Source organism: Scyliorhinus torazame, chromosome 7 (genome assembly GCF_047496885.1).
Source record: "Scyliorhinus torazame isolate Kashiwa2021f chromosome 7, sScyTor2.1, whole genome shotgun sequence".
Lineage (NCBI taxonomy): Eukaryota > Metazoa > Chordata > Chondrichthyes > Carcharhiniformes > Scyliorhinidae > Scyliorhinus > Scyliorhinus torazame.
In genome coordinates, this window is record NC_092713.1 from 94666688 (window position 1) to 94689818 (window position 23131).

The window sequence follows — 23131 nt, forward strand, 5'->3', positions numbered from 1 at the left end:
ATAATTCATAATTGGTTTTGAAGTTCTGGCCATTACTTTGCACATAAGTACAAAGATAACTTTATTTCAATACTTTTTCATTTTATATTTGAAGTTAAAAGTCTACTGTAATTTTCTCTTAGCAGTTTTGTGCTGGCATAGAGTCCTGGGGTCTAGTATTTGCTCTTAAATTATTTTGGCAGCATCAGCCACGGGAGGCTTGGAGAAATGGTCCATTGCAAACAGATTTCCTCATCTGTCGAGTACCTGCCTGATGCACGATCAATACTCTCGAGACAAAGAGGAGCCATATCTAATCGGCTTTAATCAGCTAGAACTGTACCCAGCAGCGATGATACAGAAAGTGAAGGCTGCTGGGACGGCATCGGTTCTTATACCCCGCCTCTCAGGGCAGGGCTATGTACATTAGCCAATGGTAGACCCCTAGGTCTAGCCAATGGCCATTCATCTCTCAGGTACCGCAATACCCCCTGTTAAAAAAGAACCCAGCGGGGTGATGGCCAGCTATTACTGTCGCCTTTTTGCATGGTAGGACCAGGTATGGAGGTACCGTGATGTCGAGGGTAACGGAAGAAAAGTCTATGGTGCAGCAATCAGACGATCGAGTGGCCTGGTCGTCCTTCTGGAGTGTCTGAGTTTCGGCAACGATCCTGATGGGGGCCCCGGCGGTTGTGGCTCCGGGAATGTGGTGTCTTCCTCCCAGGCAGCTTCGTCACCCCTAGGCAGCGCTGTTGGGGTGAAAAGGGGGGAGGGGCGCCTGTAGGGGGCTTCGGTGCCTGTTCTGCACTGGGCAGGGGCTCCGGTGGCAATACTGACCCTCCGGTCAGGTGCTGTGGGGGCTCCTGCGGGCGCCAGGTCCCGAAGGGAGACCGTGTCTTGGCGGCCGTCGGGGAACGCTACGTAGGCGTACTGGGTGTTGGCATGCAGCAGGTGGACCCTCTCGACCAACGGGTCCGACTTGTGCGCCCTCACGTGTTTCCGCAGCAGGACGGGTCCGGGTGTCGCTAACCAGGTTGGGAGCGAGGTCCCGGAGGAGGACTTCCTGGGGAAAACAAGGAGACGTTCGTGAGGTGGTTTGTGGTAGTACATAGCAGCGACCGAATGGAGTGAAGGGCCACTGGGAGGACTTCTTGCCAGCGGGCGGCTGGGAGATTCCTGGACCGAAGGGCCAGCAGGATGGTCTTCCAGACCGTTCCGTTCTCCCTTTCTACCTGCCCGTTTCCCCGGGGGTTGTGACTGGTCGTCCTGCTCGAGGCGATGCCTTTGCTGAGCAGGAACTGACGCAGTTCGTCGCTCATAAAGGAGGACCCCCCTATCACTGTGGATGTATGCGGGGAAACCGAACAGTGTAAAAATACTTTGGAGGGCCTTGATGACGGTGGTTGTGGTCATGTCCGGGCAGGGGATAGCGAACGGGAACCGGGAGTACTCGTCAATCATGTTCAGGGAGTACGTGTTGCGGTCGGTGGAGGAGAGGGGGCCTTTGAAGTCCATGCTGAGGCGTTCTAAGGGATGGGAAGCCTTTATCAGATGCGCCCTCTCTGGCCGGTAGAAGTGCGGTTTGCACTCGGCGCAGATTCGGCAGTCCCTGGTGACTGTCCTGACCACCTCGATGGAGTAGGGCAGGTTTCGGGTCTTAATGAAATGAAAGAACCGAGTGACCCCCGGGTGGTAGAGGTCCTCGTGGAGGGCTCGGAGGCGGTCTACTTGTGCGGTGGCACAAGTGCCGCGGGACAGGGCATCAGGAGGCTCGTTCAGCTTCCCAGGACGATACAAGATCTCTTTAATTGTAGGTGGAGAGTTCGATCCTCCACCACAAGATCTTGTCGTTTTTTATCTTGCCCTGCTGCGCATTATCGAACATGAAGGTCACCGACCGTTGGTCCGTGAGGAGAGTGAATCTCCTGCCGGCCAGGTAATGCCTCCAGTGTCGCACTGCCTCTACTATGGCCTGGACCTCCTTTTCGACCGAGGAGTGGCGAATTTCGGAAGCATGGAGAGTGCGGGAGAAGAAAGCCACGGGCCTGCCCGCTTGGTTGAGGGTGGCCGCCAGAGCTACGTCAGACGCGTCGCTCTCTACCTGGAAGGGGAGGGACTCGTCGATGGCGCGCATCGTGGCTTTTGCGATGTCCGCTTTGATGCGGCAGAAGGCCTGGCGGGCCTCCGTCGACAGGGGGAAGGTTGTGGACTGGATCAGGGGTCGAGCCTTGTCGGCGTAATTAGGGACCCATTGTACATAATAGCTAAAGAAGCCGAGGCAGCGCTTTAGGGCCTTGGGGCAGTGAGGGAGGGGGAACTCCATGAGGGGGCGCATGCGTTCAGGGTCAGGGCCTATGACTCCATTCCGCACTACGTAGCCTAGGATGGCTAGACGGTCGGTGCTACACACGCATTTCTCCTTATTGTAGGTCAGATTAAGGAGGTGCGCGGTCTGGAGACATTTTTGGAGGTTTGTGTCGTGGTCCTGCTGGTCATGGCCGCAGATGGTGACGTTATCAAGATACGGAAATGTTGCGCGTAAGCCGTACCGGTCAACCATTCGGTCCATCTCACGCTGGAAGACCGAGACCCCGTTCGTGACACCGAAGGGAACCCTTAAAAAGTGGTAGAGCCGCCCATCTGCTTCGAAGGCAGTGTACTGGCGGTCACTATTACGGAGGGGTAGCTGGTGGTAGGCGGATTTGAGATCCACCGTGGAGAAGACCTTGTATTGCGCAATCCTGTTTACCAGGTCGGCAATACGGGGAAGAGGGTACGCGTCCAGCTGCGTAAACCGGTTGATGGTCTGGCTATAGTCGATGACCATTCTATGTTTTCCCCCGGTCTTTACCACTACTACTTGAGCCCTCCAGGGGCTGTTGCTCGCTTCGATGACCCCTTCCTTCAGCAGCCGTTGGACCTCGGACCTGATGAAGGTCCGGTCCTGGGCACTGTACCGTCTGCTCCTGGTGGCGACGGGTTTGCAATCCGGGGTGAGGTTCGCAAACAGGGAAGGCGGGTCGACCTTGAGGGTCGCGAGGCCGCAGACAGTAAGGGGGGGGTATAGGGCCTCCAAATTTAAAAGTCAGGCTTTGTAGGTGGCACTGGAAATCCAGCCCAAGAAGGGTGGCTGCGCAGAGGTGCGGCAGCACGTACAGGCGGAAATTGCGGAATTCCCTGCCTTGGACGGTGAGGTTCGCGAGGCAGAACCCCTTTATCTGCACTGCGTGTGACCCGGAGGCCAGGGAGATCCTTTGTTTGACGGGATGGGTGACCAGGGAACAGCGCCGTACCGTGTCGGGGTGGACGAAGCTTTCCGTGCTCCCGGAGTCGATCAGGCACAACGTCACGTGGCCGTTGATGGCGATCGTTGTGGTGGCCTTCGCTAGCGTCCAGGGCCGACTCTGATTCAGCGTAACGAAGGCCAGCTACAGCAAGGGGGAGTTCTGGTCGGGCAGCGCGTAGTCAGCCGTGCTGGGGGCTTGAGGCCATGGGTCGCACATGGAGACCGGGGACGGGGATTCCGAAGATGGCGGCGGCGAGGGACAGAAATGGCGGCGCCCACCCATCCAGCGTCGTTGCCAGGGGGCAAAATGGCCGCAGCCGCGGGTCGCACGCTGCCTGGAGGGAAAAAGACGGCGGTGGGCGTTGGACGGCCGCGACCTGCAAGAAAGACTGCGGTGGGCCTTGGGCTGGTGGGACCTGAAAGAACGGCTGCGGTGGGCCTTGGATGGCCGGGACCTGGAAAAAAGGCTGTTGGTAGTCGCTGGAGACTGCGGCCACAGCGCGGGCCAGGCAGACCGCGGCATAGTGGCCTTTCTTGTCGCACCCTTTGCAGGTGACGGTGCGGGCCGGGTGATTCGCCTGGCCGCAGAAGAAGCAGCGTTGGCCGGCGGCGGTAGCGGGCCGTCTTGCCGCGCAGGCCTGCGGGGTTAGCGGGTAAGTCTGGGGGGCTGCTGCAGCGGGGCGCCACTCAGCCCAGGGGGGCGCCGTGTGAGCGGGGGCATAAGCATGTGCGTTCTTGTGTACACCGTCCATGGACCCTGCCAGGGCTCGTGCCTCAGTAAGGCCCAGTGTGTCCATTTCGAGGAGCCTTCGGCGGATGTCGGGGGAAGCCATACCTGCCACGAACGCGTCCCGAATTAAAAGTTCCGTGTGCTCGTTCCCCGTCACTGCTGGGCAGCCGCAGTTTTGGCCCAGCACTATCAGTGCCCGGTAGAAGTCTTCCAGTGTCTCATCTGGGCTCTGCCGTCTCGTTGCCAGCAGGTGACGGGCGTAGACCTGGTTCAGAGGACGGATGTAATGTCCTTCTAGCAGCTCCATAGCTGCAGCATAGTTCGCCGCCCCTTCGATCAAGGGGTAGATCGCCGGGCTGACCCGCGAGCCTCTTCTGCCTTTCCGTGAGGGTGTCGGCAGCCGTTTCGAGGTAGTTCTCAAAACACGCCAGCCAATGCTTAAAAATAGCAGCGGAGTTGTCTGCATGGGGGCTGAGCTGAAGGCACGCCGGCTTGATGCGGAGATCCATCCTTCAAAAGTACTAGCTGATTAAATTGATGCACAATCAATACTCTTGAGACAAAGAGGAGTCATATGTAATCGGCTTTAATCAGCTAGAACTGTACCCAGCAGCGATGATACAGAAAGTGAAGGCTGCTGGGACGGCATTGGTTCTTATACCCCACCTCTCAGGGCGGGGCTATGTACATTAGCCAATGGTAGACCCCTAGGTCTAGCCAATGGTCATTCACCTCTCGGGTACCGCAATACCTGGTATTACCACACTGCCCATGGTTTTGTGAAGGGGAGGTCGTGTCTCACTAACTTGATAGAGTTTTTCGAGGAGGTCACTAAGATGACTGATGCAGGTAGGGCAGTGGATATTGTCTATATGGACTTCAGTAAGGCCTTTGACAAGGTCCCTCATGGTAGACTAGTACAAAAGGTGAAGTCACACGGGATCAGGGGTAAGCTGGCAAGGTGGATACAGAACTGGCTAGGTCATAGAAGGCAGAGAGTAGCAATGGAAGGATGCTTTTCTAATTGGAGGGCTGTGACCAGTGGTGTTCCACAGGGATCAGTGCTGGGACCTTTGCTCTTTGTAGTATATATAAATGATTTGGAGGAAAATGTAACTGGTCTGATTAGTAAGTTTGCAGACGACACAAAGGTTGGTGGAATTGCGGATAGCGATGAGGACTGTCAGAGGATACAGCAGGATTTAGATTGTTTGGAGACTTGGGCGGAGAGATGGCAGATGGAGTTTAATCCGTACAAATGTGAGGTAATGCATTTTGGAAGGTCTAATGCAGGTAGGGAATATACAGTGAATTGTAGAACCCTCAAGAGTATTGAAAGTCAAAGAGATCTAGGAGTACAGGTCCACAGGTCATTGAAAGGGACAACACAGGTGGAGAAGGTAGTCAAGAAGGCATACGGCATGCTTGCCTTCATTGGGCGGGGCATTGAGTATAAGAATTAGCAAGTCATGTTGCAGCTGTATAGAACCTTAGTTAGGCCACACTTGGAGTATAGTGTTCAATTCTGGTCGCCACACTACCAGAAGGATGTGGAGGCTTTAGAGAGGGTGTAGAAGAGATTTACCAGAATGTTTCCTGGTATGGAGGGCATTAGCTATGAGGAGCGGTTGAATAAACTCTGTTTGTTCTCACCGGAACGAAGGAGGTTGAGGGGAGACCTGATAGAGGTCTACAAAATTATGAGGGGCATAGACAGAGTGGATAGTCAGAGGCCTTTCCCCAGGGTAGAGGGGTCAATTACTAGGGGCATAGGTTTAAGGTGAGAGGGGCAAGTTTTAGAGTAGATGTACGAGGCAAGTTTTTTACGCAGAGGGTAGTGGGTGCCTGGAACTCACTACCGGAGGAGGTGATGGAAGCAGGGACGATAGTGACATTTAAGGGGCATCTTGACAAATACATGAATAGGATGGGAATAGAGGGATACGGACCCAGGAAGTGTAGAAGATTGTAGTTTAGTCGGGCAGCATGGTCGGCACTGGCTTGGAGGGCCGAAGGGCCTGTTCCTGTGCTGTACATTTCTTTGTTCTTTGTTCTTGTCAGCTACCTGCATTTCAACAATTTGAACAATATTCCTCAATCCACAGACCTACTATAATAACCTATTCCTAATTCTCCAAGTGCGATTTTCCTTCTCTCTGCATCTTTGCTATTTGCAAGTCAAGACTCAACAATGATTCTCCTACTGTGAATATTTTCCTGTGCTCATCTCCTTCACTCTTTACTTTTGATACAAATTACCCAACCATTATCTTTACTTACCTTGTTTATTCTCCAATTATCTTAAGATTTCCCATCATTTCTAAAAGTAGCAAACTTTTGTTTACTTTCCGGCATGAGGTTCAATTCCATTCTTTGGGTAAAATAATGATGTTGTTCAAAGCAGTTTATGTTGTAATTTCATTCACATCTAATTCAACAGAAATGACAGGGACTGGTAACTTCATTCAAGACATTGGATGATTATTCCAGAAGATATTAGCTCCGGGTAAGACAAACAACTGAAACCAGCTGAAGTTAAAATGGTAAGAGTAACATGGTTAGAATTTGAACAATCAGTCAACACTCACTACGTAGAATTGTGTGTTAAACAGCTCATTGGGCGATCTAATGGGAGTCTTCAGGTGATGCCTGCAGTTTTCAGCAGGAGTTATTAGACAGTCATCAAGAGTGGAACCCTGGACTCAACCGTGGAAACAGGCTGTGCAATGTGAAATTTTATCTGAAAAAAAAATGTGGCCATCACAGAGCACTTTTTGTGCTGCTGCTGCGCTCTCATAACAAAGATAAAGGAAAAAGAAAGTAACAAAAATGCAGCAATGGAAATAAGGAAAATAAACAACCCTTTCATTTGAAGGTAAATGATAATGGCTCTGCATTTTCTGCATCTCTAGAAACAATCACTGGGAGATATACAGAGAGCACATGATGATTCACCGTGGGATTTAAGCGTACAAGAGAGGTTTGCGTTTGAATTGGATTTGGACTTAGCTGGCACAAGAAGAACTGATGTTATTTGTCCTAAACCACAGGATCAGAATTCCGAGAAAAAAACACTTTATGACTCACAATCCAGGTGATTTTTGATTATCTACTTTTGAAACAATTGGATTAAGTTGTTTACCGATTTGAATTTTTTGAATTATTTGCTACAGAATCACAGACATGCCAAATCACTTTGACAGGATGACAAGATGCTAATTCTCACTCTTATAGAGCAGGGACAGAAAAAGGTTTGCACTCTGTACATTTTAAGCCATGTTGAATGCAGAGAGATGTTGAGCATATGGAACAGGAAATCAGCAAAGCACATTCACAATTGTCTTGTCAGCCTAGCTGATTGGAGCATTAGCAGGAATGCAGAATTGAGCTATGCCGTTCTCCCCAAGATATCAGATGAAGAGTTATGTATACATTATTTTCCCAATTAAGCGGCAATTTTAGCGTGGCCAATCCACCTCCCTGCACATCTTTGGGTTGTGGGTGTGAGACCTACGCAGACATGGGGAGAATGTGCAAACTCCACAGGACAGTGGCCTGTGGCCAGGATTGAACTCAGGTCCTCAACTCCGTGAGGCAGCAGTGCTAATCACTGCGCCACTGCCGCCCAAGAGTTGCGTATATTAAGGATAAAATACTATGTGGGAGATATCACAAAATAAGCCTTCATGTACAAAGAAAGTAAAAACACGGGGATAAGATGATGTATTCATAAGTAAATAAATAAGCACGGTTTTCAGAGTGCTTTCATGTATAGTCCCAGCAAAAGAAGCAGACAGTAATCCTGGGTTACGTTTATTCTCTTGTGACTAAATTTGAATTTGACCACTATCAGTTTTGAAAATATAATTATCTTGGCATGTTTCTAAACCCATTTAAAGCAGAAGTAACAACACAAATGAGGTGGGACCACATCAGGAGTAACGTGTACAGATTTGGTCTCCTTGGGGTGGATTAGAGAATAGAGAGTAATGCTCGCAGGTGCACACCTCCAGCGAGCAGTTGTGTTTCATGCCGTTTTGACACCCTTTCACCGTGGATAGATTTCTTTGATGTGGGCGTACGATTCTGGCGTGTAGGTCCGATAATGATATGTTTTTTTTCCCCCAAAATATACTTTATTCATAAAATAACATTACAGAACATTTAGAATTGTTCTGACTGCACATTTCCATCAAAGTTACATATTCACTTGACTTTCTTGCATTCAATTGGGATGACATTCCACACATTTCCCTGTTTACTTTACAATTCTTTCTTAAGTATTTACATTTGCATGTTTCTTTCAATACTTTTGTTCATTGGAGTGATAATGACCCAGACCAAGGGGATTTACACGGTTACCAGCCCCTCGGTGTACATTTGTTGGAAGACCTTACACAGTGGCCTTTCCCCATTGCGCCTTGGCGGCAGCTGCCCCAAGTTTGAGTGCATCCCTCAGCATGTAGTCCTGAACCTTGGAATGTGCCAGTCTGTAACACTCGGTCGAGGACAATTCTTTGCACTGGAAGATCAGCAAGTTTCGGGCAGACCAAAGAGCATCTTTCACTGAGTTGATGACCCTCCAGCAGCAGTTGATGTTTGTCTCAGTGTGTGTCCCTGGAAACAGTCCATAGAGCACAGAATCCTGTGTCACAGAATTGCTCGGCATAAACCTTGACAAATACCGCTGCATCTCTCTCCAGACCTTCTTTGCAAAGGCACCTTCCACAAGGAGGTGGCCGACTGTCTCATCTCCCCCGCAGCCACTCCGAGGGCAGCATGCGACGGCGCTGAGACTTCGGGTGTACATGAAGGATCTGACGGGGATGGTCCTTCTCACCACCAGCCAAGCTAGGTCTTGGTGCTTGTTTGACAGTTCGGGTGATGAGACGTTCTGCCAGATGACTCTGACAGTCTGCTCAGGGAACCATCCAACATCCTCCACAGTCTCCTTTTCCCTAAGGGCCTCGAGGACATTACGTGCAGACCACTGCTTCATTGCCTTGCGGTCAAAGGTGTTTTTCTGAAAAGAAATTTCCACGAGGGACAGGTGATACGGCACGGTCCAACTACAACTATAATGATGTGATAATTTATTACTCTGAACTTCCAATGTTGAGAAAGTCCGCCATTCACGGTGGGGGCGGGGGGGGGGGGGGGGGGAGGGAACAATCGCCTCCTGCTTTTACATTATTGTGAAACATAACTTTGGCCATCTCATGATATTTTACACTCCCATCACTGAACCTATCTGACATGTACAGGAGAGGAATACCCTGGCCAAGGGGTCTCCCGTTTAAGGTGAATCAGAGGAATCTCTCAGAGGATATGGACATGCGAATTAGGAGCTGGGGTAGGCCACTCAGGCCCTCAACCCTGCTCCACCATTCAATAAGATTATGGCTGATCTGATTGTAACTTCCTGCCTACAGCCGATAACCTTTCACCTCTTGTTAATCAAGAATCTTTCTAGCTCTGCCTTAAACATATTCAAAGACTCTGCTTCTGTTGCCTTTTGAGGAAGAGAGTCCCAGAGACTCAAGACCCTCTGAGAGAGAAATATTCTCCTTATCCGTCTTAAATGAGTGACCACTTATTTTTAAACAGTGACCCCAGTTCTAGATTCTCCAGCAAGAGGAACCATCTCACCCTGTCAATACCCCTTAGGATCTTAAAGGATTCGATCAAGTCACTTCTTATCCTTCTAAACTCTAGCGGATACAAACATAGGGCACGATTCTCCGGAAAAATGTCTAAGTGTGGTAGCGAGCGGAAATTGCCGCGCGCTTCCCGGCGGTCGGCCTAGCGAGGTTGGCAACGATAATTGGTCCACTAAATGAGGCCTCCTGGGTTTCTCATCACAAATGAAGGCTCGCCAGCTGATTCGCTGGGACCCTGCTCGCCAGGCCCCGCTAACAAGGTCGAGCAGCATTTAAGCTGCACTTCCTTAGCCAACACCAGCCAGCTTTCAACAATGGCGCCGAGGAGGCACCAAGACTTAGGGGTGCTGACCTGGGGAGGCTGTTAGAGGCCATGGAGGCCAGGAGGGATGTTGTGTTCCCCCGAGGGTCCCGGAGAATCAGCAACCAGGCAGCCAGTGCTGCTTGGGATGAGATGGTAGCAGCTGTCAGCTCGTGGAGTGCTACCAGGAGTACTGGCCTCCAGTGCCGTAAGAAGGTCAATGACATGCACTGGGCAGCACGAGTGAGTAGCCACGAGAGAGATGTCAGCAGATCCATAGCCGCTTGGAGTAGTCCCAGAGGCTAAGGGCATAGGAGATGGCGCTGGCAATGCATGGCACCGAGGCCAACACTGTTAGGGTGGTGATCGCAGTGGAAAGCCTGGTGCACGATGTCGGCACCATAAGTGAAGGTGTCCAAGGTGTCCAAGGTATCGCGCAGTCAGTGACGGCCATGGCTGAGGGTCTCTGCAGAATGTCCGACTCACTGGGGAATGTCACCCAGCACCAGGCCGATCTTGATGAGGTTCTGCGGGTGACACATGTCCCACTCTCAGATGGGAATGCACTCACCCACCCTCCAGCCTTGGACTTGTCCCCAAAGCTGTGTCCCATCCCCGGGTGTTTGGATGTTGGCTGCTGTGTGTGTGGTCTTGCCTCCCACAGTGTTCAGGCATCAAGGTGTGATTGGGATGCTAGGCAATGACTTTCACATGCTTCATGGCCCGGCCACCCACGGGAATCCACTTGGCATGTGTGAAGTGCTCACTTAACCACGATTGCCAATTCCCTATCAGCAATAGCCTTCAGCCGCAGGTTCAGAGGCCTCAGCAGTCGGTGGGGTTATGGGTGATCATTGGGGCAGATGGGCAGGGTCAAGGGTTGCCGCCGGAATGGGTACACATGATCCAGAGGTTGGCATGGTGGTAATGCGAGCGGTTGCCCGCCGGCAGCCCCCCAACACCCCCCCCCCACCCTCCCATGACGGCCCACCTCTCCAGCCGAGGGTCCCTCACCCCCCACCGAGCACTGGGATGTCAATTCCAGAGCCCCCGGGTTCTTTGCCTGTGAGCAAAGATGGCTACTCCCCTCCTCGGCTCCCAAAGAAACCGTTCCGCCAGGTTGATGTTTTTAAAAAGGAATACCAATCGGCGCCAGCATGACCACCTGCTGGGAGGCCGCTGAATGACAAAAGGCCATTGGATATGGGGTGGCCTCCATTAATTGTATGGAAATTGGGCTTAAATGTGATAATTGGTTTTTCGCCTCACTACGGCAAGATCCCGATTTCGCCTACGGAAGCGGGGTGGTTGCATCACAAACTGCCTGGCGTGGTTCTCGTTTTTGGCCTCTCCCTCTATTCACCGGCCTCGTTTCACTTGAGTGAAAGAGTAACGAGAATCGCGCGCATAACATCTCCAACCTTTCCTCATAAGACAACCCACCCATTCCTGATATTAGTTTAGTACATTTCTCTGAACTGCTTCTAACGTATTTACATCTGTCCTAAAATAAGTTGACCAATTCTGTACACAATACCCCAGAAGTGGTCTCACCAATACCCTGTACAACTGAAGCATAATCTACCTACTTTTATAACCAATTCCTCTTTTGATAAACTATAACATTCTATTAGTTTTCCTAATTACTTGCTGTGCCTGTATACCAGCCTTTAGTCATTCACACACTAGAACACCCAGATCCCTCTGCACCTCAGAGCTCTGCAATGTCTCACCATTTAGATAATAATAAGCTTTTTTAGTCTCCCTGCCAACATTTCACATTTGCCCACTTTATACTCCATTTGCCAGATTGTTGCCCACTCATTTAATCCATCTACATGCTTGTGTAGCCTTGCACATCCTCTTCAAAATTTACATTCTTCCTATCTGTGTGTCATCAGAAAATCTAGCAATCATACCTTTCGTCCCTTCATCCCATCCAAGTAATTTATATAAATTGTAAAGAGTTGATGCCCCAGTAATGATCCTGTAAACTAAAAAAATACCTATTTATGCCATCTTTCTGTTTCTTGTTAGCCAGCTAATCTGTAATCCATGCCAATATATTGCCCCCTACACCATGAGCTCTTATTTTTCGAAATAACCTTTCATGTGGCACCTTATCAATTGCCTTCTGTAAATCTAAGTACAGTACATCCACTCCCCTTAATTCACAGCACATGTGACCCCTTCAAAGAATTCCAATAAATTGGTTAAGCATGATGTCTCTTTCACAAAACCATGTTGAATCTGTGGAGCTCTCTTCCACAGAGAACGGGTCATTGAATATTTTTAAGAGGAAGGTAGATTCTCAACTAACAAGTGAGTTGAAGGGTATAGGCGGCAGGTAGGAAAGCGGTGTTGGGGCCACAATCAGAACCGACAAGATCTTGAGGGCTTGAGGGACCGAATGGTCTACCCCTGTTCCTTATTCATTTACTCATGTCTTCGTAACATGTCTTTGTTCTGATTTTTACCTCCACTGGCTGCAGAGTAAGTACAAGACCTGATCTGGTTCTCAATTTTATTCCCCACTTGGGACAAGATACTTTATGGCTTCATTATATTTTTGCACCTTACATTGTAGGGTGATCTGTGCAGATAAGGTTACAAATCTTGTGACACCATTTTGCGACTAGAAGTCTGGTGGAGTAAAACCTCTGCTCACAGCTTTACCTACAGATCCCACTGCGGTTGGGATTGTTTAAATAATGAGGGTAATGGTGGTAAATTTGTATGTGGGCACCATATAGACCAAGATCGATTTTATGCTGTACAGTATGGCCTACAGTAGAACAATACCAAAACCCACCCCATAATACTTGAGGAAACTGATCCATTACCCTGCACTGAGTCTCTGAAAGAACCATACTCTTCTGTGATTTCTACAGTACGTGACTTGAATTTATTTTTCAAATATTTATTTCCTTTTTTAAAAAGTTTATTTTAGATCTTACATTTTCTATTGCTTCCATTGGAACACTGAAATGAAAGATGCTCCCATGACTTCAGGACATTCGAAAGTGCTTTACATCAAACAGAGTACTTTTCAATTGTAGCCTATGTTGCAATATAGGAAATAGGGCAGCTATTAAGGGCACACCGAGGTCCCACAAGCCACAGTGTGATACTGAGCAGTTAATATGTTTTGGTGATGTGGTAGAAATATTGGGCAGGACACCAAGAACTCTGCTGCTATTCTTTGGAATAGTGCCATGGGATCTTTTACATTTACCTTCAACATTTTATCCAAAAGACGGCTCCTCTGACAGTGCAGTCTCAAGTGAGACTTCATGACCTTCTAACTCTGCGGCAATAATGCTCCAAATGACTTATAGTTAACACATGTCAGTGACCTACTTCTTGCGTTATAAATCAATGTCTGACTGATGTGGCAAATGTCATCACCAGTAACTGGAAAGGAACAGATACCGGAGAATACGAGAATGACATTCACCACCACATACAGAACAGCTCTCAAATAGGTCTTGGCCTATATGCTGTTTTAGCAGCATAACATGAGTTAGAAGCATTGAGTATATGACAGCAAGTGCACATATATTATGAGCCAAAAATGCTCCTTGTTCCACAATAAGATTGGCATCAAAAGAGGCACCCAGGACCCAGGCCTGAAACGGAGGTTAGGCCCTGGGCAAATAAAGGCTGAACATCTCTTTGATGCCCCAAATCACCAAATTGATTTGACCTGACTGTAGTCGGTGGCAAATCCTGTAACTTAATACAATGTTATGCACTTACTAGTGTTAACAAATCAATTGGGAACATCTTTTATTTTTAACCACAGCAGAGATAAACAGGAACTGCTTTAAATATACACATCCTGCTTCCTATAAGTCAAGGACAAAAACATCTTCCTTAAGTGATAATGAACAGAATGCACATATTTAACTTCAGATGGCGAGATAACCACGTGGATTTTGTATAAGTGAATAAAATAGTTCTTACATAAATAATCGAACTAATTTTATGGGGAAGCTATTTGGCCCATTTTGACACCCGTCCTGACGTACTTTTGGAAAAATGGAGTAAAATAAGGACCTCAATGATCAGATTTGGACCTTGGGAGAAAAGCTTGTTTCTGCTAAGCTTTCAGCCCATTTTGCATCTGCTGACATTTCTAGTCTTACTAGAGGGGGATCTAGTGAATAAGGCCAGTAATGATGTGGAGGTGCCGGCTTTGGACTGGGGTGGGCACAGTAAGAAGCCTTACAACACCAGGTTAAAGTCCAACAGGTTTATTTGGAATCACTAGCTTTCGGAGCGCAGCTCTTTCATCAGGTGAGTGAAGAGGTAGGTTACACAAACACAAAATATAAAGACAAATTCAATGATGCAAGACGATACTTTGAATGCGAGTCTTTGCAGGTAATTAAGTCTTTACAGGTCCAAACGGAGCGACTGGAGAGAGGGATAATCACGGGTTAAAGAGGCGTGAATTGTCTCAAGCCCCAGGACAGTTGGTAGGTTTTCACAAGCCCAGGCCAGATGGTGGGGGATTAAATGTAGTGATACATGAATCCAAGGTCCCGGTTGAGGCCATACTCACGCAAGCGGAACTCAGTTTCTGCTCGGCGATTCTGCGTTGTCGTACAGGCTGAAGGCCGCTTTGGAGAATGCTTACCCGAAGATCAGAGGCTGAATGCCCTTGATTGCTGAAGTGTTCCCCAACTGGAAGGGAACATCCTACCTGGTGATTGTCGCACGATGTCCATCATCCCGGAAGTGCAGAAGACACATTTTAGACAGGCATCATGATCGGCGCAGGCTTGGAGGGCCGAAGGGCCTGTTCCTGTGCTGCACTGTTCTTTGTTCTTTCACTGATGGGAGGAATGATTCCTCTGGCTAATATTTCATTATCACCACCATGCAAATGTGGAAATGGCAGGGGTGGCAGCACGTTAATGACGCTTGGACATGCCCACCAACTGAAATATTGCGCGAGTGCATGATAACATTGGTTCGCTTGCCTGATGCTTTCTTGAGTGATTTCATGTGCTTTCATGTGGGGTGCACGTCTGCCCGAGGAATGTTAAATTCTGGCCAAGGTATATTACATCTACTTGTTCCCCTTTATCTACCCTACTAGTTACATCCTCAAATAACTTTAATAAATTTGTCAAACAGGATTTCCCTTTAATAAAACCATGTTGACTTGTTCTAAGTGTATTGATGAGATTTCCTTATTAATAGATTCCAGTATCTTCCAAAGATCTGGGGGGTGACTTCTCCATTCAATGCTGCTCCGATCGGGATTCATGATCAGACGGAGAATTGGGTGTTAAGGGGAAAACAGGTTTGATGCAGTTGCGATACTCCGATCTCCCGTTGGCATCCTCAGTGTGCTACCTGCTCTGTGTTGGAGGGAGGATGCAAATCAAGCATTTAAATCAATATTAATGTCATTGACAGCTCAAAACCTGAATCTCCATCCCCCAGTTATGCTCCGACCCCACAACAGGGTTTAGTGCAAGTTTTCCCAGGCGCAACAGACCCCGGGGTGGGTCAAGGGAGTCAGAGCACAACTGAGGTGCCCCCCTAAAGTCCATTGGAAGGCCTCCCTCCCTCCTCACAATGCAAATCTTGACTGCCCCCTGACAAGTAGAGGCATCTTCTCCACCAACTTGGGAATAATCTGTCACCCCCCCCCCCCAGCATGCATGCATGAGGGTGATCTGACCCCCATCAACCCACACAGACCCCCTCACCAGACCCCTCATTGGTTCCCCAATCAGTGAACCCCTTCCGTCACCCCTGTCTGAAAGCTGAAGAGCAGTCCAGGCAGTAGAGATAAGATGCACTGCATTTTCACTTACCCTTCCCTAATATCTGCTGCCACAAACAAAAGCGTTTCACGCATCAGCTGTTACAAGTGCTTCCTTCAAAGGGCTTCATATCCTGTGACAGTCTTTGAAATGCAAATCTTCCATTCAATTTCACAGAGCAATACATTTCACTAGCCAGTGATTGACAGTTTTATTTGTCCAGACATAGTCTGCTTTGGGGTTTGTTCATTTAACTTTCCTTGCACACTTGACTGATTCTCAATTGCCCTGTTTGATGTTAACCACAATGTTTATAGCTCTTGTTATGACTGACAGCTCCTCACCATATCAAAAGGAGTTAAGTACTTTCTGCTGATAAAAGGAGGAAATGAAAGCACTTAATTCCTTTCCATGTGGTGAGGAGCTGTCAATTATAGCAAGAGTGTTTATAAATCACAGAATTGTTATGGCGCAGAAGGAAGCCATTGTTGCCCATAATGCCTGCACCGGCTCTTCAACGAGCATTACGGCTTATTTCCATTTGCCTGCCTTTTCCCCATTCCCCTGCATATTGTATCTATTCAAGTAATCACCTAATGCCCTTTTGAATGCTTAAGTTGAACCTGCCTCCACCACACTTCCAGGCAAAACATTCCAGACCCGAACCAGCCATTGTGTGAAACAGTTTTTTCTGACATCACACAAGAGCCATATGATTATTATTGGGTTTAAATATAACCCTACATCTTGCAAGGGCATGAGCCTGCAGGCTTTGTTAACGGCACCCCTGCCATTCTCGCCGGCTCGGTACTCCACAAGCCTGGTGGTAGTGGCAGCCCTGAGGTGGGGACAATGGAGGCAGCACATGGGACTGGAGGGGTTGTCGCTGTGGTCACCAATCTGTGACAACCACCGGTTCGCCCCCGGGGGGCTGGACGGGGGCTTTAGTAGGTGGCAGCGAGCAAGGATCGAGAGATTCGGTGATCTTTTTATTGAGGGGCCTTTCCGAGTTTGGAGGAGCTAGAGGAGGAGTTTGAGTTGCCTTGTGGGAATGGGTGCCGGTACTTGCAAATGCGGGACTTTGTTTGGAGACAGGTCCCGGGCTTCCCGCACCTCCCACTAAGGGGGCTACAGGATAAGGTGATGTCAAAAACAGGGGCTGGGGAGGGGAGGGTCTCAGAAATATATAAGGAACTGATGGAGATGGAAGGGGTTTCAATAGGGGAGGTGATGAGGAAGTGGAAGAAAGAGTTGGAAGGGGAGTTGGAAATTGGTTTATGGGAAGAGGCCCTGAGGAGATTCAATGCATCTTCGTCGTGTGCCAGGCTCAGCCTGATCCAATTTAAGGTGGCCCATAGGGCTCATATGGCTGTGGCCCGGATGAACAGGTTTTTTGAGGAGGTGGAGGATAGGTGTGGAGGGGTCCTGCACATCATGTACATATGTTCTGAGCCTGTCCGAGGTTGAGGGGATTTTGGCAGGGATTTGTGGACGTCATGTCTGAGGTCCTGCAAGGAAGGGTGACTCCGAGTCCAGAGGTGGCGATATTCGGAGTGTCGGAAGATTCGGGAGCCCGGGGGGTTGGGGGGGGGGGGGGGGGGAGAGAGGCCTACGTTTTGGCCTTTGCTTCCCTGGTGACCGGGAGACGGATTCTGCTGGGATAAAGTGACTCGGAGCCCCCGAAGTCGGGGGTTTGGGTCAGCGACATGGTGGAGTTTCTCAGGTTGGAGAAAATCGAATTTGCCTTAAGGGGTTCGTTACAGGGGTTCGCTTGGAGATGGCAGCCGTTCATCGACTTCTTCAAGGAAAATTAGTTTGTCAGCAACGGGGGGGGGGGGGGGGGGGGGGGGGTGTATGGTGACGGGTGGGAAAGGGGAAAGGCATCGAAGTGACGAATAAGGGTAGGTAATCCAATGAAGGGGGAACCGTGAGATGGAGTAGCTAAATGGACCATGATAGTTAGGGTCTATGCTTGGTGGGGAGATGGCTATGTTACTGTGTTTTTTTTTGTGTTTGTTGGCTCTTTCTGTTTAGAAGCGTTAAAATTATAAATGCCTTAATAAAATATTTTCTAAAAAAAACAACCCTACAATTAGAAACTGCTAGTCGACATAGGTAGGAAAAGGGATAGGGATGTAAGGCAGGAATTCAGGGAGCTAGGGTGGAAACTTAGACCTAGGACAAACAGAGTTATTATCTCTGGTTGTTACCCGTGCCACGTGATAGCGAGATGAAGAATAGGGAGAGAGAGGAGTTGAACATGTGGCTACAGGGATGGTGCAGGAGGAAGGGTTTCAGATTTCTGGATAATTGGGGCTCATTCTGGGGTTGGTGGGACCTCTACAAACGGGATGGTCTACACCTGGACCAGAGGGGTACCAATATCCTGGGGGGGAAATTTGCTAATGCTCTTCTGGAGGGTTTAAACTAGTTCAGCAGGGCTTGGGAACCTGAATTGTAGCTCCAGTATACAGGAGGTTGAGAGTAGTGAGGTCATGGGTAAGGTTTCAAAGTTGCAAGAATGCACCGGCAGGCAGGAAGGTCGTTTAAAGTGTGTCTTCTTCAATGCCAGGAGCATCCGGAATAAGGTGGGTGAACTTGCGGCCTGGGTTGGTACCTGGGACTTCGATGTTGTGGCCATTTCGGAGACATGGATAGAGCAGGGACAGGAATGGTTGTTGAAGGTGCCGGGATTTAGATATTTCAGTAAGCTCAGAGAAGGTGGTAAAAGAGGGGGAGGGGTGCCATTGTTAGTCAAGGACAGTATTACGGTGGCAGAAAGGACGTTTGATGAGGACTCGTCTACTGAGGTAGTATGGGCTGAGGTTAGAAACAGGAAAGGAGAGGTCACCATGTTAGGGGTTTTCTATAGGCCTCTGAAAAGTTCCAGAGATGTAGAGGAAAGGATTGCAAAGATGTTTCTGGATAGGAGCGAAAGCAACAGGGTAGTTGTTATGGGGGACTTTAACTTTCCAAATATTGACTGGAAACGCTATAGTTCAAGTACTTTAGATGGGTCTGTTTTTGTCCAATGTGTGCAGAAGGGTTTCCTGACACAGTATGTAGATAGGCCAATGAGAGGCGAGGCCATATTGAATTTGGTACTGAGTAATGAACCAGGACAGGTGTTAGATTTGGAGGTAGGTGAGCATTTTGGTGATCGTGACCACAATTCGATTAAGTTTACTTTAGTGATGGAAAGGGATAGATATATACCGCAGAGCAAGAGTTATATCTGGGGGAAAGGCAATTATGATGCGATGAGGCATGACTTAGGATGCATCGGATGGAGAGGAAAACTGCAGGGGATAGGCACGATGGAAATGTGGAGCTTGTTCAAGGAACAGCTACTGCGTGTCCTTGATATGTATGTACCTGTCAGGCAGGGAGGAAGTGGTCGAGCAAGGGAACCGTGGTTTACTAAAGCAGTCAAAACACTTGTCAAGAGGAAGAAGGAGGCTTATGTAAAGATGAGACATGAAGGTTCAGTTAGGGCGCTCAAGACTTACAAGTTAGCTAGGAAGGACTTAAAGAGAGAACTAAGAGGAGTCAGGAGGGGACATGAGAAGTCTTTGGCAGGTAGGATCAAAGATAACCCTAAAGCTTTCTATAGATATGCCAGGAATAAACGAATGACTAGGGTAAGAGTAGGGCCAGTCAAGGACAGAAGTGGGAAGTTGTGCTTGGAGTCTGAGGAGATAGGAGAGGTGCTAAATGAATATTTTTCATCAGTATTCACACAGGAAAAAGACAACGTTGTCAAGGAGAATACCGAGATTCCGGCTACTAGATTAGAAGGGCTTGAGGTTCATAAGGAGGAGGTGTTGGCAATTCTGGAAAGTGTGAAAATAGATAAGTCCCCTGGGCCGGATGGGATTTATCCTAGGATTCTCTGGGAAGCTAGGGAGGAGATTGCTGAGCCTTTGGCTTTGATCTTTAAGTCATCTTTGTTTACAGGAATAGTGCCAGAAGACTGGAGGATAGCAAATGTTGTCCCCTTGTTCAAGAAGGGGAGTAGAGATAACCCCGGTAACTATAGACCAGTGAGCCTTACTTCTGTTGTGGGCAAACTATTGGAAAGGTTTATAAGAGATAGGATGTATAATCATCTGGAAAGGAATCATTTGATTAGAGATAGTCAACACGGCTTTGTGAAGGGTAGGTCGTGCCTCACAAACCTTATTGAGTTCTTTGAGAAGGTGACCAAACAGGTGGATGAGGGTAAAGCAGTTGATGTGGTGTATATGGATTTCAGTAAAGCGTTTGATAAGGTTCCCCAAGGTAGGCTACTGCAGAAAATACGGAGGCATGGGATTCAGAGTGATTTGGCAGTTGGGATCAGAAATTGGCTAGCTGGAAGAAGACAAAGGGTGGTGGTTGATGGGAAATGTTCAGAATGGAGTCCAGTTACTAGTGGTGTACCACAAGGATCTGTTTTGGGGCCACTGCTGTTTGTCATTTTTATAAATGACCTGGAGGAGGGCGTAGAAGGATGGGTGAGTAAATTTGCAGATGACACTAAAGTCGGTGGAGTTGTGGACAGTGCGGAAGGATGTTACAAGTTACAGAGGGACATAGATAAGCTGAAGCGCTGGGTTGAGAGGTGGCAAATGGAGTTTAATGCAGAAAAGTGTGAGGTGATTTATTTTGGAAGGAATAACAGGAAGACAGAGTACTGGGCTAATGGTAATATTCTTGGCAGTGTGGATGAGCAGAGATCTCGGTGTCCATGTACATAGATCCCTGAAAGTTGCCACCCAGGTTGAGAGGGTGTTAAGAAGGCGTACAGTGTGTTAGCTTTTATTGGTCGAGGGATTGAGTTTCGGAGCCATGTGGTCATGTTGCAGCTGTACAAAACTCTGGTGCGGCCGCATTTGGAGTATTGCGTGCAATTCTGGTCGCCGCATTATAGGAAGGATGTGGAAACATTGGAAAGGGTGCAGAGGAGATTTACCAAAATGTTGCCTGGTATGGAGGGAAGACCTTATGAGGAAAGGCTGAGGGACTTGAGGCTGTTTTCATTGGAGAGAAGAACGTTAAAAGGTGACTTAATTGAGGCATACAAGATGATCAGAGGATTGGATAAGGTGGACAGTGAGAGCCTTTTTCCTCGGATGGTGATGTCTGGCACGAGGGGCCATAGCTTTAAATTGAGGGGAGATACATATAAGACAGATGTCAGAGGTAGGTTCTTTACTCAGAGAATAGTAAGGGCGTGGAATGCCCTGCCTGCAACAGTAGTGGACTCGCCAACACTAAGGGCATTCAAATGGTCATTGGATAGACATATGGACGATAAGGGAATAATGTAGATGGGCTTTAGCGTGGTTTCACAGGTCGGCGCAACATCGAGGGCCGAAGGGCCTGTACTGCGCTGTAATGTTCTATGTTCTATGTTCTAAGTGTGCATAAATCAATTAAAAAATATATTTATCGACATAAGTCAATTACAAAGGAATGCAGTTTTCAATTGACACACTGGGTAAGTGTACCTTGAGTAGAGTCTTGTCAATCAGATAGAAACAATAATTAGTAGCCAGTATTACCTGAACAGGAAGACTCCAGACTTGATCCTCAGACCTGAAACTGGGGGGAGTTTGCCAATGTCAGCCAGGCAAGCAGTGGGGAAACAATGGTCATTACAGCCTCCAGGCCAAACAGCATAAAAATCAGCAGACTATTTATGATGTGCTCTGAATATGTGTGTGTGGATGATATGTACATGTAATATTGGCCTTGGCTTTAATATTTAGCCTGCTGCTTCATATGGTCTTCAGTTCACATGTCTGGAGAAGTGGAAGAATATCTAGCCTGTTAACATTTTTTCAGAATGTCTAATGTCTTAAGGAAGAACACTTTTGAAACATAATTTTCTCCTTATTTTCAGGATTGCAGGGCCAGAACTAACAACATCATCTTTCGAAGCCCTTTATAGACCTGCCAATAACTTTTTAACAGTTTTCTCTGACATTGAAGATAAAAAAAGTAATCCTTCATATCAGATGAGTATTGCTAAGACTAAGAATTTACCGGGGATTAACACTGCCATCTGCCTGATTCCATTCTTACATATCTACTCATAGCCAGAGTATCACCTGCAATGATTATTCTTTTCACTCTCATACTGTTACCCCTGGTGTCCCCCAAGGATCTTTCTCAACCAAACACTAACATTCAATGACGTCATGCAAAAATGATATTAATTTCCATAGTGCTATTTGGGTGGCACAGTAGCATAGTGGTTAGCACTGTTGCTTCACAGCACAAGGGACCCGGGTTCAATTCCCGGCTTGGGTCGCTGTCTGTGCGGAGTCTTCACGTTCTCCCTGCGTCTGCGTGGGTTTCCTCTGGGTGCTCCGGTTTCCCCCCACAAGTCCCGAAAGACGTGCTTGTTAGGTGAATTGGACAATCTGAATTCTCCCTCCATGTATCCGAACAAGTGCCGGAGTGCGGCGACTACAGGATTTTCGTCACACTTCATTGCAGTGTTAATGTAGGCCAACTTGTGACCTAATAAAGATTATTTTTTATTAATGATATCCAGCTCTACCTCACCACCACCTCTCTTGACTACTCTGATGTCTATAAATGATCTGACTGTTTACCTGACATTTTGCATTTTACAAAACATCTCCAATTAAAAATTAGGAAGACTGAAGCCATTGTCTTTGAAACCTTCTACAAAATCTGTTCCCTATCCACAGACTCCATCCCTATCCCAAGCAACCTTCTGAGGCGAACCAGACTGTTTGCTGCCACCTCAGTGTCATATTTGAATCTGAGGTGAGTTTCCGACCCCATATCCGCACCACCGCCAAAACCCCAATTTTCGCCTCTGGAATATCAGCTGACTTCATCCCTGCCTCAGTCCATTTGCTGTTGAAACCACCAGTCGTGCCTTTGTTACCTTTAGCTTGACTATTCTAATGCCCCAAAGCAGTCTCCCACATTCCTCCTTCTGTTTAACTCCTTATGTGACACATAAGGATGAGAGGCACAGTAGCACAGCGGTTAGCACTGCTGCCTCACAGCGCCAGCGACCCAGGTTTTTCGACCTTGGGTGACTGTGTCGAGTTTGCACTTTCTCCCTGTGTCTGCGTGGGCTTCCTCGGGTGCTCCAGTTTCCTCCCACAGTCCAAAGATATGCAGGTTAGGTGAATTGCCATGCTTATATTGCCTAAAAGGTAGGTGGGGTTATGGGGATAGGAGCAGAGGATTGGGCCTAGGTAGGGTGCTCTATTGGAACAAGGGCCGGTGCAGTTTTCTGCACTGTAGGGATTCTATGATAATCTATGAAGTCAAATGTAGTTTTCTAATGCTCCTGTAAAGCACCATGAGAATAAAGGTGTTGAAAGGTCCTTCTAGATGGCAGTGGTTATGGGTTTGGAAGAT

At 48.1% G+C, this 23131-nt stretch overlaps 1 protein-coding gene across 1 annotated transcript in view; it reads left to right on the forward strand.

Annotated features, from left to right (window-relative positions):
• LOC140427350 (uncharacterized) overlaps window positions 1-23131 on the forward strand; it is a 98957-nt gene that overhangs the window by 4222 nt on the left and 71604 nt on the right. Inside the window, exons 3-4 of the mRNA XM_072512900.1 lie at window positions 6908-7089; window positions 21627-21724. Coding sequence (XP_072369001.1) covers window positions 6908-7089; window positions 21627-21724 — 280 coding nt within the window. The remainder of the gene's footprint in view (window positions 1-6907; window positions 7090-21626; window positions 21725-23131) is intronic.